This window comes from Callospermophilus lateralis, chromosome 20, assembly GCF_048772815.1.
Source record: "Callospermophilus lateralis isolate mCalLat2 chromosome 20, mCalLat2.hap1, whole genome shotgun sequence".
Taxonomy (NCBI): Eukaryota; Metazoa; Chordata; class Mammalia; order Rodentia; family Sciuridae; genus Callospermophilus; species Callospermophilus lateralis.
The window spans coordinates 12,541,025-12,559,834 of NC_135324.1; the positions used below are offsets into that span (position 1 = coordinate 12,541,025).

Here is an 18,810-nt window from a genome sequence, read left to right on the forward strand (position 1 = left end):
GTGAATTCACGATGACACCCACACATATTTTGAAATGGGCCACGCTGCTCGGATAGCTTGCTGTAAGGAGAGCTGGGGATTCGGAGCCTGGAGGTTGAAAGTCTAAGTTTTAACCCGTGAACCCAGGGATACTTGAACTTGAGCATGTCTGAAGTGGCCTCTGACTTTAACCTGTGAAGGTTCTTAGCAGCCTCATCAGTTAACCGGATTCATGGCTCTCCTGGGTTTGTATAATTTTTTTTACTTGTTTCATGCACATATTTTCCTTTGTGGTTTCTTCCTCCATACGTAAATAACAATTGTGACTTTCGCATCTGGCAGTGGAGAGAGGGAGAGGGCTGGGACGGCAGGCTTCCTGCAGATACCAATGGCAAAATGCAGAAACCAGCTATGTGAACATGCACTAGAGGGGCGTATTTCTGTTACAGGTGCCCGTTCGTAACTAAAACACACACACCATGGAGGCAGTCTCGGTGGGAGGCCCTGCATAAGGTTTGTGAATGGGCTTCACAAGCTGGAGATGTTACATAAATTAAGAGGACATGACCATTACTCCATAGCTTTAGGCTAAAATTTAAACTCCTCTACCGTCTGGTCTCATCTTGTTTTCTTACTTTTTCTCCACCCAAGCCCAAGGAACCCGTAGCTCCCGTCAAATAAGACTCCTCTCTCTCCTCCTTTCCAATAAGCTAGCTCCTGCCTCCAAACCTCCATGGGTACCATATTGCTTTTCAGGAATACTCGGCTCCCCTTCCCTCCCTAACAAGATTTTTACTCTGCCGGAGCACCTCTCCAGAAATCGTTCCTGTCTTGCCACCTGCAATCCTCCGAACACCTACAGACCACCGGGCACAACCCGCAGAACCATTTCATGCGATCAGGTGCGTCATTTCCTTACGTTCTGGTTAAACTCATCGATTGTTAACCAATTTCTAGAAAAGACAGATTCTCTTTTCTTCCCAGAGGTACTATGAGCAGGTCAGAACTTCATGAAGGAGTCATAAAATTAAAAAAAAAATAAATCTGCAATATATTCATTTTCTAAAAGAAGCCTTAAGTCTGATTTACTCAGCCCAGTTCTACCCAGATTAACCAAGCTAGGACTCTAGGCTCATACGGATTGATTTCTTTATATTTCTTTTTTTTTTTTTTTGGTACCAGGTACTGAACCCAGGAGTGTTTAACCACTGAGCCACATCCCCAGTTCTTCTTTTGTATTTTATTTAGAGACAGGGTCTCACTGAGATGCTCAGCACCTTGCCTTTGCTGAGGCTGACTTTGAACTCAGGATTCTCCTGCCTCAGCCTCCCGAGCTGCTCGGATTACAGGCGTGTGCCACCACACTGGGCCACTTTTGCTTATCTAAGGTCTAGAAGTATAGCTTGTGTGTAACTGAGAGAAGAAGAAGAAGGAAGGAGGAGGAGGAGGAGGAGGAGGAAACCATTTGAACTCATTATTTAGGTGGCCAGATTAGAAAACAGAAAGCAAACCCATCCCCATCCATTGTTTATCTGCACGTCTTCATCTGGGAACGCATTCTGGCCGTGGAAACTCGCAGAGAGGGGATTCGGGTGACGGACGGATTTTTCCCTGACCTCTCTTCCGACAACGTTCTTGGGGTCAGAAAAGCAAGGCATGGGCTAAGAGGAGAAAGCCCCTTCTCGTCTTGGCTCCGATTCCCAGTCATTGTGTGATGGGGTTATTTCAATGTCTCAGGGCCTTATTTTCTTTATTTTTGAAAATCAGAGGGTTGGCCCCCGAGAGTTCCTTCCCACTCCTGCGAAGTCAAGGCTGGTTTACTACCACGATGCCGTGCTCCCTATTTCTGAGTGATGAGCTGGCTTCAGCCCCACGGTGGCAGTCAGGTGTGGGAGAAGGTGTACTAAAGGCTCTAAATACCGGGTTCTTTCTTTTCCATGATGACTATAATTCTATCAGTCACTTGGTTCAAACGGGAATATACAATAAGGTGGAAAGATGAGCAATTATCCACTGAATTAAGTCCCATTTTAGATGTCCCTTTCCTTGCTTCAAAGCTAATTGCTCTAGCACCCTCCTTCTCCTTTGTCTGTGTAGACTGGCTGCAATGTCCAAGGGACAGCAGGAATAGAATTACCTTCTCCTGCATGGAAGTTTTTTCTTTTTTCTTTGTACTGAGGATTGAAATCAGGGGCACTCGACCCCTGAGCCACATTCCCAGCCCTAGTTTGTATTTTATTTAGAGACAGGGTCTCCCTGAGTCGCTTAGCAGGCTCCCTTTTGCTGAGGCTGGCCTTGAACTTGAGATCCTCCTGCCTCATCCTCCTGAGCTGCTAGGATGACAGGCGTGCACCACGGTGCCCGGCTCCTGAATGAAATTGAACCTTGAGCCTCACTGTAGCATTGGGATTGCCTAGCACAGGGTGATGGCGCTCACCACGGGGTCCCCAGACCAATAGCATGGGCATTACCTGGGGAATGAATCAAAATGCAAATTTTTATGTCCTCGCTCAGACCTACCAAGTCAAAATCTCTTGCACAGTGCTCAGTATTCTGTATTTTTATAAGACTTCCAAGTTCTCCTGATGCAACAGGGAGTCTGAGAGGCTGTAGAGTAGCCTTGGAAGCCTAGTTCTGCTTCTCACCATGTAAACTTGAATCACACGATCTGTTTGGGGAGTCAGTTTCTTCGTCTATAAACTATAGGAATGAAATGAGAAAGTCCTATGGACTAACTTAACTCCAAAACACCTCTCCTGCCTAAGTTTTTTCTTCCCTTGAGATCTTGCCACCGATATCTCTCACCCAGGTACTAGTGATGGCCTCCTGAATGACCTGTTTCTGGGGTTGGTCCTCACTAATCTATTCTCCCCAAAGCAAACAGAATAGGATTTTCAAAGCATGAACCAGATAATTCATTTCTTTCTTTAAAATCCTCCTATGGCTTCCCAGGGTACTCTGGGTAAAACCCACCTGCACCAGGCTGGGAAGGTACTATTTGTCACCTGCCTCTGTTTCAAACCTTGGGCCCTCACGCATCATGATTATCCTTGATGCATCTCAAACGTGTCAGATACTTTTCTGCCTCAGGGCCTTTGCATGCCGTTACTTTCTGCTTGAAGGTACAACCTCTTGGAAGCCAAGTAACTACTTTATCTTATGAAGCCTTTCTCTTGCTCCTAGTTACTTTCTATCACAACAAACGGATTCTTCCTAACTCTGACTGCAAAATGAAAATTTCTAGCTCATTCATCTGCTCAATAGCACCTTGTCTTTCAGTGAAACTTTTCGTGACATATCAGGTCCCGGAGGGCACAGATTTGTCTTGCAGCCCTGGCACCCAACAGTGCCCGCCTCAGGGTGGGCAACGGAAAGGGATTTGTCTTTCAGTCATTTTCTACCTTTAGGAACAGAGATCCGTCACAGTCTTGTTCTGAAAAACAGATCTATTTTTAGGAAGTTTTTCAAATGGAAAAAAAATGGCTGAAAGAGCAGATTGGAACTAGGCGGTGCCGGCCACGTACAGGGACGAGGGGTGGGGTGAAGACGTTTCATGGCTGAACTCGGCCCAGTTGTCCTCTTGTGCCCGACCCAAGTGGCACAGGCTGACCCACGGACATGGGCCCCACGGGAACACACCGGCAAGGAACTGGGGTGTCCCTGGTGCTGACCTAGGGAGGGGCCGGAATCCTGCTGTGGCACTCAGGATGTCTTTGGAGACTGTGAGAAGAAGGGAAAAGGTCCCACGCAGCCAGACCAGGAGAGTCATCGGGCTCCCGTGTGGCTACCAACGTGCGGAGCTGAGAAGTGGAACGGGAAAACCTAAAACCAATCCAGAAACGGAGGTTTGCAAGCCCAAGTTCATGGCGATCTCCTCCCGGAACTAGCACACACCTTCACGGAAGAGTCTCTCTTGTCAACGGAGACAGGCGGCTCGTGGATAAGTGACGGGGGCTACCTGCTCCCCCTTTGGGGGAATCGACAGTGTGGTTTTAATTATGATAATTCATTTAACTTGGAGATACGGGCAGCTGGGTATTGGAAATAGAGTGCTGGGAAAATCCAGATTAAAAAATAAAGAGACAGACAGAAAGAGAGCGGAGTGGGGGGGAATGACAGCCAAGCACTTAGCAGATGACTTCAGGCAGACACCGTGAGCACCTGATTTTCATCTCTAGGACAGGATCCCTGAAAAGACACAGCGTTGCTCAGGACCTAGTGACAAAGCGGGTCTCTCCATCACAGTCACTGCTGGTGGCTGTCATTTCCAGAGCAGGAAAGATCTCGCACCCCTAGGAAAAGTTGTGCGTGTGCCAAGCCCTGGGTCACAGAAAGTGTCACCTCTTTGTGACCAACAGAAAAAGCGGGCTTTTCCCTTGAAAGGGGAATTATGGAGGTGACGATGACTTCTTTGGATCAGTTGGGCAGCTTAGATGACATTTGGGAACCGGCACCCCTAAGCGGAGAAGTCTATTCCGTGAAGGAGAAGGAGACAAGGTTCCCCGATTAATTACCTTTTAAACAGACTCAGGTTTTAAAGTCCCCAGTGACCGAAATAAACTCCCTGACACAGAAGAAATGATTATGGTACCAGTGAGGAAAAAAAAAAAAAAATGAAACCCAAACAGTTAAAAATACACAGCAATCGCATCTCACGGAATAGAGGAGTCCGTTCATTCCTATGGTTCCATAGTTTCTTCATGATGTTTTTCCAGTGAGTTGACTGTGGTATCTTTCACTTTTCAACCAAACACCATATCAGCTTCCCTCAGTTAAGAAAGTGCAGAGAACACTTATCGCGTCTGTCCTCTGGTATGCACGGGGACATGAATGATTAAAGACCAGCGCAGGTAACAACTGTTATTTGGCCCGTCCGGTGGAGAACTTTCTAGAACCCTGAACACTTACCCTCACCATACTCCCTGTGTCCGGGCTATCAGAGTCCAGATGCCGGAAGGTCATGGATCCAAAAGATCCCCAGCTGTGGCCGCCCACCACGGCTCTCATCATGGTGACATGCCACAATGTGGATTAAGACCCTTCTTAACCATGATCCATCTGTGACGTTTATTTCCCATACCCACAGAGAGGGGAGGCGGACGTGGCCCAACTGGACAGAACTCAATTTCTTTTTTCTTTCAAAATGCCCGTCCAGCAAGATCCTTTACTGAATTTCAGATCCACACCCTAACCGGGTGTCCAAGACGGACTCGGTAACGGCCACCAGGCTGGACGCTGTACACGGATCTGATGTTTGGATCAAGGCCGGTGCTTTGATTGGAACAGGAGCAGCTAGCTGTTCCTACAGAGTCTTGGGGGGGGGGGGTGACAGAGATGTGTCACGCTCCGCTCCGAGGAGGACTCAATGGGGACCGCGTTCGTTTTGAAATGTTCACGGTACCACACCAAATAGCGACCAATAAGGACCAATGACCGAGGGCTCACACAAGCCCTCGGATGAAGCCCAGAGCCTTTTTTTTTTTAATTCAGGAGCATGAATAACAGATTGTTTCCTGTGTTGAGTTCACAGCTTCGATGGGAAGAAGAGAAACAGGTTCCTCTGCAAGTGTGTTCACACTCACCTCCAACCCCAAACACAGCAGCTTAATTTCTTCCTTTCTGCTCCCACAACATCCTGCCCCCCCCAACCCCATCCTCACTTTCCACACCCAGAATCATCCAGGGAAGGCTAATTATGGAGCCAGCGGAGAGGTCTGCACAGTGCCTACAAGACCAGCTTAACTGAAAAGTGCTTTTAATATATGATTTTATATGATTTTTTCTTTTTTTAATACCAAGAAGTTCTACAGGGATCACACATGCCAGACTGGAATCGCCAACTTACCATAGAAAGTCAGCTGCCCCCTGGCTACATTTTTGCCCCTGGAATTCTCAGCCACACATTCGTAGACGCCGGCATCCTCCTGCTGAAAATTGGGAATTTCGAGAATTCCATTGGACTTGTGTCTTCTGGCTTTCCTGGCGATGGGCCTCCCGTCGGCTCTTCGCCAGACGATCGTTGGCACCGGGCTGATGGCAAGAATGCAAAGAAGCGAATCGGGTTAGAATCCGTCCCCACAGCCCTTGCCTTCTTGGCTTACAAGCATGTAAGCTCACCGGAGTGTTCTCCGAACTTCATTTATTTTATGTTACCATTAATATCATTAAAAACAGCACACCACGGGGACACAGCCACATCAGTGTTTATAGCAGCACGATTTCACAAGAGCTAAATTGTGGAGCCAACCTAGATGCCCTTCAGTAGATGAAGGGATTAAAGAAACTGTGGCCTATCTACACAATGGAATATTACTCTGCAATAAAAGAGAATAAAATCATGGCATTTGCAGGTAAATAGATGGAGTTGGAGAAGATGATGCTAAGTGAAGTTAGCCAATCCCCCAAAACCAAATGCTGAATGTTTTCCCTGATATAAGGAGACTGACTCATAGTGGGGTAGGGAGAGGGAGCATGGGAGGAATAGAGGAACTCTAGATAGGGCAGAGGGGTGGGAGGGGAAGGGAGGGGCAGGGGGTTAGAAATGATGGTGGAATGTGATGAACATTATTATCCAAAGTACACGTATGAAGACACGAATTGGGTGTCAACATACTTTATAGAGAGAGATATGAAAAATCGTGCTCTATATGTGTACTAAGAATTGCAATGCATTCCACTGTCATGTAGTCACAAAAATAAAGTCGATCAAAAAAATATCATATCCATCTCTGGTATTCTTTGTGTTTTCTTAAACTCGGATAAGATTTCTTAAGCTTCAATAGGGAATCTATCTCCCATGCACTTGTACCACCATTAAAATAAAAAAAGAAAAATTTAAATGTTTCTTATTTTTTTTTCTAACATTTCTTTTTCGGAGTCATAGATATTAAAATAAAAATATTCATGTGATTGGAAATGGAATGAAGATGGTTGCAAATACCTACACATTCCTCCTGCTGGGATGACGTCTCTGCTCCCAACCCTTGAACCGACTACTTTGATAGTGAAATAAAGAAGAAGGGATGCCGGGCCAATTTCTAGGCTTGGGTATTATGAAACTGCAGCCTGTAGTTTTGGGGTCTTAGAACCCTGTCGGTGAGGCACCTGTGACTTTGAGACCATCGTGCAGAGCCGCCCCAATAGAACCCTCTGTCGACGATCTCTGTGAGCTCAGCTTTCCAACATCCTCACCAAGACACCAGAAGTAGGGGTGCGACTCTCCCAAGCTCTCCATACCACCTGATCTCCTAGCTTATGGCCACTGGGACCTCAGGGGACGCCACATGGAACAAGAGTCACCTGGCCATGCTCAGCCTCAATTCTGGACCCATCAACTGGGAGATAATGAGACGCTTGTTGTTTGTCTCTTGTCAGTTGGGGACAACAGAGGCAATACGTTCTTCTTTTTTGGGTACCAGGGATTGAACTCAGGGGCACTCAAACACTGGGCCACATCCCCAGCCCTATTGAGTGTTTTACTTAGAGACAGGGTCTCACTGAGTTGCTTAGTGTCTTGCCTAAATTGCTGAGGCTGGCTTTGAACTCGAAATCCTCCTGCCTCAGCCTCCCGAGCCTCTGGGATTACAGGCATGCGCTACAGTGCCTGGCTAATATATATATATATATATATATATATATACACTCATATATTTTACGCCCAACAGAAATAATAATAGTAGAAATAACTGAACTCATGAAAATCTGGGAGATATAGCCCAACTGTTGACTTGGAGGAACGGTTCACATCATTTCTATATGGAGAACCTTACCCATTTGATGCATTCCATTTGGAAGGTGGCTTGGAGGAACTTTAATTAAAATAGTGAGATAAAGTCAGCCGCAGTCTGTGAGGTCTTTATGTGCTCTCAAGACATCCATCATGCCCCGGCCATAACTATTTAGGAGACAGCCTGAACTGCAAGGAGGGTCTCATTCAGCCTGCAAATCGATGGCTTCAGCAAGTTAACCACAGCTTTGAAGACTGTGGCTTCCTAGCAGGGGATATGATTATTCACTTATTTATTTTTTTCACAAAAACGCCCACCGAGAAGTAATTAGATGAGAAGACTTGCTAATCTTCTCTGGGAAACCTGAGATGGTATTTAAAAAAAAAAAATTAAAGCCATCTACTCCACTATATTTGTTTTAGAAGAATTTTAAATTCATTAGAGAGACACGGAGCTCCAATTGCAGAAAGGCTCTATCGAACGTGTATTATGGATGGCCTCCCGTTCAGTGAGATGCACGCTTCATCCTGGGCCTTTAAAAATAACTCAGCAGCTCCGTGGGCAGACCCAGACATGGCCCCGTGCAAGACAGGAGCCCAATTTGTGCCTTTTGTTTTTATTCTAGGAGCCATTCAAGCATGTGAATAGACTTTAATTCCTAGCCCCCTTTTGATGTGCTCAAGGGAACTGAAGGCCTTTCAATGGGTCTCCTTTACCCATCTCACCACGCACACAACCCTCATGTTTCAGTTACCTGCTCTGAACTCTTCTCCAGCTAACTTCACACATGCACTTGAAAATAAAGACGAATTTTAAAAACACAACCACGGTGTACTTGGTGAGCAACCTGCTTTAACTCCCTTAGCCATAAATCACGGGCGTTTTCCATGTCTTACATGTTTTTCAACTTGACTTTAAGTGTCTGTGCGGTGTATCATCCTGCAGGCGGATCATAATTCATTTCAAACGGCAAGTCTTTGGGACATGGAAAAAAAATCATCACCATATTGTACTACGCCAAAATAAAGATACTGCTGTTGTTGATATTGCCGTGATTTGGAAACACAGGGGAAACCATTAGAACTGAATATACAATGAATAAAAACCAATAAGGAATATTTTCTATGGTTCATGTAAAACACAAAAATCATTTTTTTTAAAAGATTATAAGCAGCCCAGCGTGGTGGTGCACACCTTTCATTAATCCCTCGGTGGCTTGGGAGGCTGAGGCAGGAGGATCGTGAGTTCAAAGCCAGCCTCAGCAAAAGTGAGGCCCTAAGCAGCTCAGTGAGACCCTGTCTCTAAATAAAACACAAAATAGGGCTGGGGATGGGGCTCAGTGGCTGAGTGCCCCTGAGTTCAATTTTAAAAGAAATCCAAACTGTGGCCAGAACAAATATGTCCATATTTTCCCAAATTGTTGGCTTGCCTCTACTTCAAATGAAGGCCACTTTTTCCTGTCGTTCTGGGGTTGACAGCATGCACACTACAGGTCAGAGTCATAGAACAAAACACTTTTTCAGAATTGCCTGTTCTCCTCTTCTTTGCAATCACATCAACGGGGGCCGCTTAACTTAACCTTCTGGCCATTACCTGTGTCTCTCTGGTTGTGGACACAATCCAAGAGGCATGTGCAGAATTGCAGAGAAAGGTTTGACTGGCTTTTCAGTCCCCTGCGGAAGCCATCCCCGTTAACAGCGTAAGGATAACTCTACACCTGCCCCAGCAGAAGGGAGGGACTATAAGTAGAACTTACTTTCCTAAAGCAAAGCACTCTAGCTTGACGGTGGCTCCTTTGGCAGTCGGGACGGTCTCTGGGAACTGCACTTCGATTTTGGGCTCGTATTCCCCCATCACCCCTGCAAACAAACAGAAGAGCTGAGTCTCAGAGGCTCTTTTAAAATAGACTCAAGTGTTTTTGAGACAACGCAGGCTGCTCCCGTACACCATGAGGTGCACAGTGAATTCCTTCATTCGAAGCAGGTCCATGAGATTGTGGCCCTTCTCCTGGTTACAGCGAGAGAAGAATCGGTCTCACAGAGCCACACCATCTGCCTAGGATTCTATTCTCTGTGCACCCAACTTCGCGTCTCGAAAAAAACTTTTCTAAAGGTGGTCATGAAAATAAAAGATTGATAAAGTCTGAGTCACCAGGAAAGTCACCTTTTTTTCAGAATCACAGGGTGGAAAAAAATAAAGTACTTAAAAAAAAATACTTGCAGCCAGGTGCGGTGACACACGTCTGTCATCCCAGTGGCCCGGGAGGCTGAGGCAGGAGGATTGTGAGTTCAAAGCCAGCCTCAGCCAAAGGGAGGCACTCAGCAACTCCATGAGACCCTGTCTCTAAATAAAATACAAAATAGGGCTGGGGATGGGGCTCAGGGGTCGAGTGCCCCTGAGTTCAATCCCTGGTATAAAAAAAACAAAATACAAACAAACATATATATTTTAAAATATCAAATTTTTTTGGTGCCTTCTTTCTGTGATCACAATTTTCACTTTCACTTCCAAGACTCATCTTAACTAATCATTAATTAGTGCGTGTAAAGTAGCATCAAAAGCTTGAGTTGTTATTATACTCTGAACCGTTGTAAAAATAAGAAGCATCTACAGGAAAAACAAAAAACAACAACAAAAAACCTTTAAGGTCTGACAGCCTTAACCCAGGGCTGACCTTGAAAGCCTTCTCCCCGACTTTGGCGCATCCTAAATACTTACCGATTCTTTCCTGTCCATGCGTTCTTGGCTCTGTCTACCGTCTCCCTCCTTGTTTTGATACAGTTATTCCTGTCCAATTTCAGGTCGCTCTCCTTGATTTCTGATTCAACTGTGCCAATGAAATATTTGCCATTACCTAGATCGCTATACCCTGTCCTGGCTCTGCACTCCATCTCTCCCCTGGGCTCCCCATCGCCCCAGGGAAAAGACACAGAGGGTTCAGAAGAAGAGGTTAGAAGTAAGGACCCAATGGGCCCAGGTGCACTCACAAGGAGAGACGATCTTGCTCATCTCTCAGACCCTTTCCATCTGCCGTTCCAGAGACTGAGAGACATCAAGAGGATCTATTCAATTCATTTAAAAAAAAAAAGTCACCCATAAGCGTTAAATGGTGATAATGCAGCTAGGTCGGCTAGGAGGTATGTTATCCAAAGCACAAACTCAAGCATAGGATCGTGTTTTTCTCATGTTTATTCGTTTTATGTTCGTTTTCCAGAATGACAAAGGGTATTGAATTTGGAAAGACTCTGACATTATTTCATTTGGTGTCTTTCATCTGGGTCTGATGGATGCACATTATTTTGGGGGGGAAGGTACTGGGGATTCAACTCAGGGGCACTCGACCACTGAGCCCCCTCCCCAGCCCTATTTTGTATTTTATTTAGAGACAGGGTCTCACTGAGTTGCTTAGTGCCTCGCTGTTGCTGAGGCTGGCTTTGAACTCTCGATCCTCCAGCCTCAGCCTCCCGAGCCGCTGGGATGACAGGCGTGCCCCACAGCGCCTGGCACAGATGTATATTTTTGAAAGAGGAGAATTGCAAAAGGAGACCACTGAAGCAATGCCTGTCTTTCCTCCAAAGGGTGAAATCACACTTCAGAAGGGTCCCTTCCTTCTGCAACGAGGCTGCAGCCTCCAAGGGGTTCAACCAGCCAGTGAACCAGGGTTCAAGGTTGAAACTCAGGCCCTGATCCCTCATCTCCATCTTTCACTCTGGTCCTTTCGTCCCTGCAGCAAATGACCCTCTAAAACTCCAGCACACGGAATCTGGGCTTGACGTGTTCCCAGGTCAGGGACTTTCCTCCCTTCCTGGCCCATCTCCGCCTCCTGAGCTGGCTTGCACCTCAGTTTGCGTTCGCACCTCAGTTTGGCTCTGCCCAGAACTGGCCTGGAGGTGGTGCGGCGCCTGCTGACACCAGTGTTCCCACGCCGCTGCCAACTCGCTAACAAACAGCCTGTGCTGCTGAATCATCCACTGTCCCATAAATATCAGGGGCATGACTCTGAGCACAGCCGGCAAGTTCGCACCTCTTAGTGGGGTGTGTGTGTGTGGCTGGGTGCCCCGAGAGCGGCGCCGATTAAAGAAAGATCTGCCTTGGGAGCGAGAGGTCTCTTGTCCTCCCAGGGGACCACGGCCCTGCGCCCTGCCGTGTGTCACGTTCTGGAGGGAGGTGAGGCCATAAGGTTAAAAAATGCCAGGGACAAGGGTGTCTCAGAAGCCACCGGGCGTTTCCCCAGCGCACCCATTTCTAGAAACGTGACCTCGAGATTGTCTAAGAAAATCATACCAAGGAACAAAATCTATGTCATACAACCTTGTTGAACTAAAATATCACGGGAAAAGCGGGGTCAATGTTCTGGACCTCGGAACTGCTACTTCCCCACCCTGGAATCCTACCTGTGAGGGTCTAGGCTGGGAGTCTGCTCTCCCTGGATGCTGTCCCCATTCCTGCTGCCCCCTCGTCCCCTCCAGGTGCCCTACTCTGTAGCTTGCAGGGGTCTCCAAAGCCCTGTGCCTAGGACGCCTCTGCTGCTTGTGAAGCTCTGGTGGTGGCTGTCCACCTGCAGTGTCCCCTAGCTTGGAGCTGCGGTAGGGTCTGTGGTCATGCGACCTTCTCCCTGTGGGTCTTCCTAAGGACACGGGTCACACTGGACTATGGGCCCAGCCTATTCCACGAAAATCTCCTCTCAAAACTTGTTCTGAACCGGGTGTGGTGGTGCACGGCCTGTCATCCCCATGGCTCAGGAGGCTGAGGCAGGAGGATGGCGAGTTCAAAGCCAGCCTCAGCAACTTAGTGAGGCCCTAAGCCACTCAGTGAGACCCTGTCTCTAAAGTACAAAATAGGGCTGGGGATGAGGTTCAGTAGTTGAGTGTCCCTGAGTTCAATCCCTGATACCAAAAAAACAACAAAAAAAACTTGTTCAGACTCTTTTCTCACTGTTTTTATGACATTTTAAAAAATGGCTTTGGTGGAGATTTATCTTACATACCAAAAATTCACCCATTTTAAGAGTATAATTCAATAACTTTTAGCAATTTCATTGAGGCCTGCAGCTGTCCACATAACTCAGTTTGGGACTATTTCTAGCAGCCCAATAAGACCCCAGAAGCCCACCTGCAGTAAATTACCATTGTGGGTCCCAGCCCTGGGTGACCCCTAATCTGCTTTCTGTCTCTATGCATTTGCTCTTCAGGAAATTCCCTATAAATGGAATCACACAAGATGTGGCCTTTTGTGTCTGGCGTCAAGGTTCATCCACCTTGTAGCACAAACCAGACGTTCCTTCCTATTTATTGCAGAAGAGGACTCTACCGTGTAGAGGCACTAGCTGCTAATGATCTGTTTGCTGGCTGTATTAGTTTCCTACGGATGCCAAAACAAAGAACCCCAACCCAAGCAATTCAAGGAGAAAAAAAAAAAAAATTATTGCCTCACAGTTCTGGAGGCTAGAAGTTAAAAATGGGCATGTTGCTGGATCCAGTGACACAGGCCTGTCATCCCAGTGGTTTGGGAGGCTGAGGCAGGAGGATCGTGAGTTCAAAGCCAGCCTCACCAATTTAGCAAGGCCCTAAGCAATGTAGCAAGACCTTGTGTCTAAATAAAATAGAAGAAAAGGGGTGGGGATGTGGCTCAGTGGTAAAGCGCCCCTGGGTCCAATCCTTGGTACAAAAACAAAAACAAAAACATTTGATAGGACCTTGCTGTAAGTTCATACTGCTTAGCTGTTTCTGAGGTTGTGACAGTAGCTGGTAGCCATGTTGTCCTAAGCGGATGAGCCTCTGGGTTGTTTGTATTTTTTAGATCTTAGCAATCATGCTCCCGTGAACACTGGCTTTGTGTACCTGTTTTTCTTTTCTCTTGTTTTTCCCCCATGAATTTCCCGGGATGACTCTCTTGTTTGTGTCTCGGCTCCAAAGACGCCACCTTCAGAGAGGTATTTTCTGATCACTCTAAAATAGGTCCCTGCCGCTACTCTCTGTTACCATCCTGCTTCTTTCCTGGGACTGATAACAATTTACACTTCTCTCATCTGCCTGCCTGTTCCTTATCTGTCCTCCGTCTGGATGATAAAACCTGTCCCGTCAGGTAGATAAGTCTTTTTCACTCCTCGGTTCCTACCTTCTATGGCAGTCTCCTTGCTTAATAGGGACTCAGTAAATCACCACTGACATAAACCTTTTACAAATTTCAGGGTACGCCTCATACAGCATCACCGTGTTCTGTCTTCTTTACAGTGTCTCTTATACTTTTTACCTCCTTGAGGAATGAAAATCATTTTGATTTTTTCTTTCTATATCCTTTGCAAATCCTTGCTCATTACTAAGAATATATTTTAAAAAATGCAGTGTGATCAGGAGACACAGATGGTGGGTGGGGGCGTTGGAGAAACAGGAGTGGAGGTCATAATAGTTATTCAGTTAAACAGGAATTCAGTTAAACAGGAATGCAGCCCATAATAGTTACTCAGTTAAACCTATTTCTTTCGAGGCGTGGAAGCCGTTCATTAAGAATCGCGGATTTCTAGCTCAAGTTCTCTTGAGATCATCTTTCTGACTGAGAAGAACTGTGCAGGTTGTGTATCTGGTCCCATGGAATTTCTGCTCGGTTTATAAGGTGATCCATAATTAAGACTCAACAGGAATAAAGGGCCGATCAGTAGTTATCGTACGCACAGAGACGTGGACGAGAGGTGGAATGCTATCGGGGTCGTTGAAAAATGTTCCTTCTTATAGAACAACTGCTCTAGTTTTAAAGTCCTGAAGATGAGGGAAGCAATTGTCTCCAGCTATATTATAAGCGATTTTTTTGGAATATCCATGAACTCTCCCACTTAATCTGGTTACATCTGGCACGAGATGTGTGTTTGTTTTGACACTTGCTTTCACTTTAACCATCTTGGCCTTTACTCTCTGCATTCAATAGAAAAGTAGTTGCCTTTTTCCTTAAAAAAAAAAAAAGAACGCTAAAAGAGGCATGCATTTTTTTTTTTTTTAAAGTCGTTCCCTCTATCCACCTGTGCATTACTCTGGTGATTTATGGACTGATCAGGCTAAAAAAGTGCAATCTGAGGGATGAAATTGTTCCACGACACTTTTTCCATCTTCCAGTGTTTTTAAAAGGTGGGAAGATGTAGAGGTTCAGCCATGACTACGCGACCTAGATGACGCGGACATAGAGAAGGCGTAGAACATATTCTCACTCAACCGGGAAATACCATCTCAGCCATCTTCATCTTCTACTGTATGTTTTGTCTATAGAGACAACTCTTGTTATCAATTTTAAATAAAGGTCGCAGTATCAATGATTTTACTTGTATAGCAGAAGGGTCTTTTTCCTGCACGGTGAATGTTTTCTATTCTTTGGCAGAAGAGGGTCACCATAACAAGAGTGGAAGCTGCAGAACTTGAAATTCCACGTGTCAAAGTCCTCAGAAGGCGTGGGCTTAGCTCTAGGAAACTTGGTAAAGATTTATCTAACAGAGACCATAAACCATGCCCTGTGCCTACCAAGGGGACACACTGTGGATGAGGCAGACCTCATCCTGACTCTGTAGGACCCTCTCCTGCATCTCTGTTCTATGTATCGTATGGTAACGTGGCACACGCAGGCAATGATTAATCATCTACTGAATAACAGAAAGAGTGGGTTTCATGAGGATGACCAGCCTACCCATTCCTTGGTGTTTCTTCTAAAACAAATTCTCACATCCCCTGGAGGGTTTGAGTTTCTGGTATAAGTGGACTCTAAGACTGAGGATCTGCATTTCTAAGAAGCGGCCAGGTGGTGTCGATATTGATGATAGGCAGAATGCCCTTTGAGAATCACTTTTCTCCATGGGAGCAAAAGCAAGGTGTTCCGATTAACATGAACAAACGGTCCAACTTGAAGGATGTAGAAAAGACAACCCCCTAAATAGTGTGGCCTGGGAAGAAGGAGCGAGGGACACATTGACAACATTGATCCTTCCCCAAATAAATCCTTTCCCAGGGACAGGACAATAGACCCCGGAGAGAAAGAGACAGGTGCTGAATGCTAAACTCTGGATCCTCCATCCTGACCCAGTAAAAACAAGCTTCAAATTCTCACCACCTGTTTCCTGAATGCCCACACGCATATGTTCTGCCAAAGTCTCCAAGGATCAAGCCATCTCCCAGTGTGTCACCTACATAAACCCAGCGCTCTCTTGTAACGGGCGCCATTTTGTACCCAGAAAGTGAGCCCATCGGATGCCTGACTCCAGTACTGAATAAAAGGCCAAGCTGATCCATGAAGCCCACTCTCATTTCTTTGGACTTTCATTATGGTGCTGAAACCCATTTTGGTTATTTTTTGGCTCACACAAGGGACATCCATAAATAGGGGTGTTCTCTGGGATGGTCAATGGGAGGGTACTGCTCATGGAGTCCTACCAGGGACAAGGCCCCCACGAGGAGCCTGGGACTCTGCAGATGACCTTGTGGCAATGACTGGCCCACTTTCAAGAGCCGAAGCCAATGTCTGTGAGAACAGAGCATTTAACAAAATAGCTGGCGATTCACAGAACAGGAGAGAGAAATCAGACACCCGCTGCGCTTGTTTGAGTACAATCTGCGGCGTGCTGCGTTGGCAGGAGGAGGCCCGTCTGCAGAATGTGGTGCCATAAGATTTTTGCCAGCGCCTGCCTTAGCTGGAATCTGTGCTCGCTAAACGAAACCACAGAAGGAACATCGACCGGCTTCCACCGAGTGGGATTTCCTACTGGAAAAAAAAAAAAAATACGGTGGAAATTGCTTTAGGAAGCGTTCCCAAGAACGTTCCTCTTGTATGAGACACAAGTCATACAATGCGTATTCCGTTAAGAGGCAAGCTCTTGGAAATACCCGACGTGACACACAGAGGCCCTTGGCTGAGTCTACCTTCTGCCCTTTTCCAAAAAAAAGTTTGTTTGCTTCCTGGTGGAAGGACACATAGGAAGTTCTAGTGAACTGTCCAAGGGGTGTCTTGGATCACTGCCCACCACACCCCGTGGGTTAACTCCCCCCGAGTTGGAGGGAACAGCTCTCCTAACAAGAATGTCCCCACCACTGGAAAGGAGAAGTGCGTCCTCTCTGACACTTAGGGATTAAATACAGAACAAGAAAGAAAAAAAATCCAATGTGTCTTCAGAAACCTGTGAGTAACAAAAATAAACCTCGTTATTTGTCTTAAGACAAACCCAAATCTTCATCCTTCTTTCCTTTTCAATAACTAAAATGCAGAGAAACGCTTTTTCTAGAAATTGTTCTTGGGCTGGGGATGTGGCTCAAGTGGTAGCGCGCTCGCCTGGCATGCGTGCAGCCCGGGTTCGATCCTCAGCAGCACGTACAAACAAAGATGTTGTGTCCGCCGATAACTAAAAAATAAATATTAAAAAATTCTCTCTCTCTCTCTCTCTCTCTCACTCTCTCTTTAAAAAAAAAAAGAAATTGTTCTCATATAAAGATAGAATGACCATGTATCCCTGCTTGGATGCTTTTTTTTTTTTTTTGGAACTAGGAATTGAACCCAGGGGTGCTTAACCACTGATCCACCTCCCCGGCCCTTTTTATTTTTTATTTAGAGACAGGGTCTCACTAAGTTGCTTAGGGCCTCGCTAAGTTGCTGGAGCTGGATTTGAACTCCAGCCTCAGCCTCCAGAGCTGCTGGGATTGCAGGTGTGCGCCAGAGCCCCTGGCTTGGGACACTCTTGATTTACCTGAATTCCTGAAGTAAACAAGATCATCTTTTAAGCCAGCTTTTTTATTCTCCTGTATTTGTCCTATTAAAATGTCCCTCCTGTTGTGTGGAACTAAATGCTTTCTTGGCCTCTGGTCCTCGTTCAAGTCTTTGGAGTCACAAAGGAAAAGTCTTCTGACGGATAGCCTCCAGCTACTTAAAGGTATCATCGTGTTGTCAGAAGTCAGTAAAATTCTTCTATAGAAGGGCAGAGAGCCAGGATTTTATTAGGCTTTGTGGGCTCGGTTGTCTCTGTTACTACTCCACTTTCCTATTACCACTGCAAAATGTCAACAAGTACAGAGGGTGGTGTCCCAATAAACTCTCTTTACAAAAAACAGGTGGTTTTTGTAAATAAAGCCACGAGTCCTAGCTGTCTGGCCCCTGTCACAGAAGAAATGGGAAGATAGCAAAGTCCAAAAGAATCGTTCGATTCCACAAACCATTGGAACTAACAAGAGATTTTGGTGAGCCTCCCAGATACTGTATCACTTAGAAGATTAACAGCAACTTCCATGTATTAGCAATAACGAGTCATAGAATAAGATTCAAGCAAAATACTATTTAGAAAAGCAAAAAAAAAAAAAAAAAAAATTATATGAATATTCAAGACTTCTATGGAGAAAGTTTTATTTACAGAAACAGACCATGGACAAGACCAGACCTTCAAGAGCGAGTCTGTCAATCACTGGTTTATAACAAACACTACGCCTTCTGTCTGAGATTCTTTGTCTCCCTCTTTGGTTGGTTATGCAACCCTTTATGGAAGCCTGGACTGATTCCCAGCGTGCACCCAGGTTTCCCTTACCCCCAGGGTCAGAATCTGTACATTATTTCACTTTGTCCCTGACCCCTCTGCAATAGATCCTCTCACAACCGAAACTTGGGCGGATCAACTTTCGTTCTCCATTCTCCCCCAAGAGGGCCCTACTCCTGTGAAAGATTGCAATTAGACTCTCCAACCCGACTGGAGCCCGTGAGGGGCACATAAAGACTTCTGCATCCTCAGCGATAAGTCCACAGCAGGTGCTCCACGAATACCTGCTAGCCCCATGCAAGATCAAAAGACTGCCCAGGTCAACGCTGCCCTTTCCTGCAACCCGAATCCCTCTGTTGGGTTGAATGTACTCTTGAGAGCTCCATGATGTAATCCCAATAAAGAATGAAACGTTGGATCCTCTGCTAATGAGAAGCTCTCTAAGTTCTGTTGATTTCACCGCGCACCACGGACCCTGGGCATTGAACAGATGCTTTGTGACTGGCGAGCCAAATGACTATCCAAGACCTCTGGCTTCCAGGGACCTTTGATGGAATTGGCTGTGCTGAAGGTCTGGAGCCTACTGCCAAGTTCCTAAGCTTGTCAAGGCTTCCT

The 18,810-nt window shown here is 46.0% G+C and overlaps 1 protein-coding gene across 6 annotated transcripts in view; it reads right to left on the minus strand.

The window, feature by feature from the left end:
* LOC143385570 (contactin-4) overlaps nucleotides 1-18,810 on the minus strand; it is a 271,910-nt gene that overhangs the window by 136,166 nt on the left and 116,934 nt on the right. For all 6 annotated transcript variants that reach the window (XM_076841028.1, XM_076841026.1, XM_076841027.1 and 3 more), the window contains exons 5-6: nucleotides 9,463-9,565; nucleotides 5,825-6,009 (exon numbers count right to left, since the gene is read on the minus strand). In XM_076841028.1, coding sequence (XP_076697143.1) covers nucleotides 5,825-6,009; nucleotides 9,463-9,565 — 288 coding nt within the window. The remainder of the gene's footprint in view (nucleotides 1-5,824; nucleotides 6,010-9,462; nucleotides 9,566-18,810) is intronic.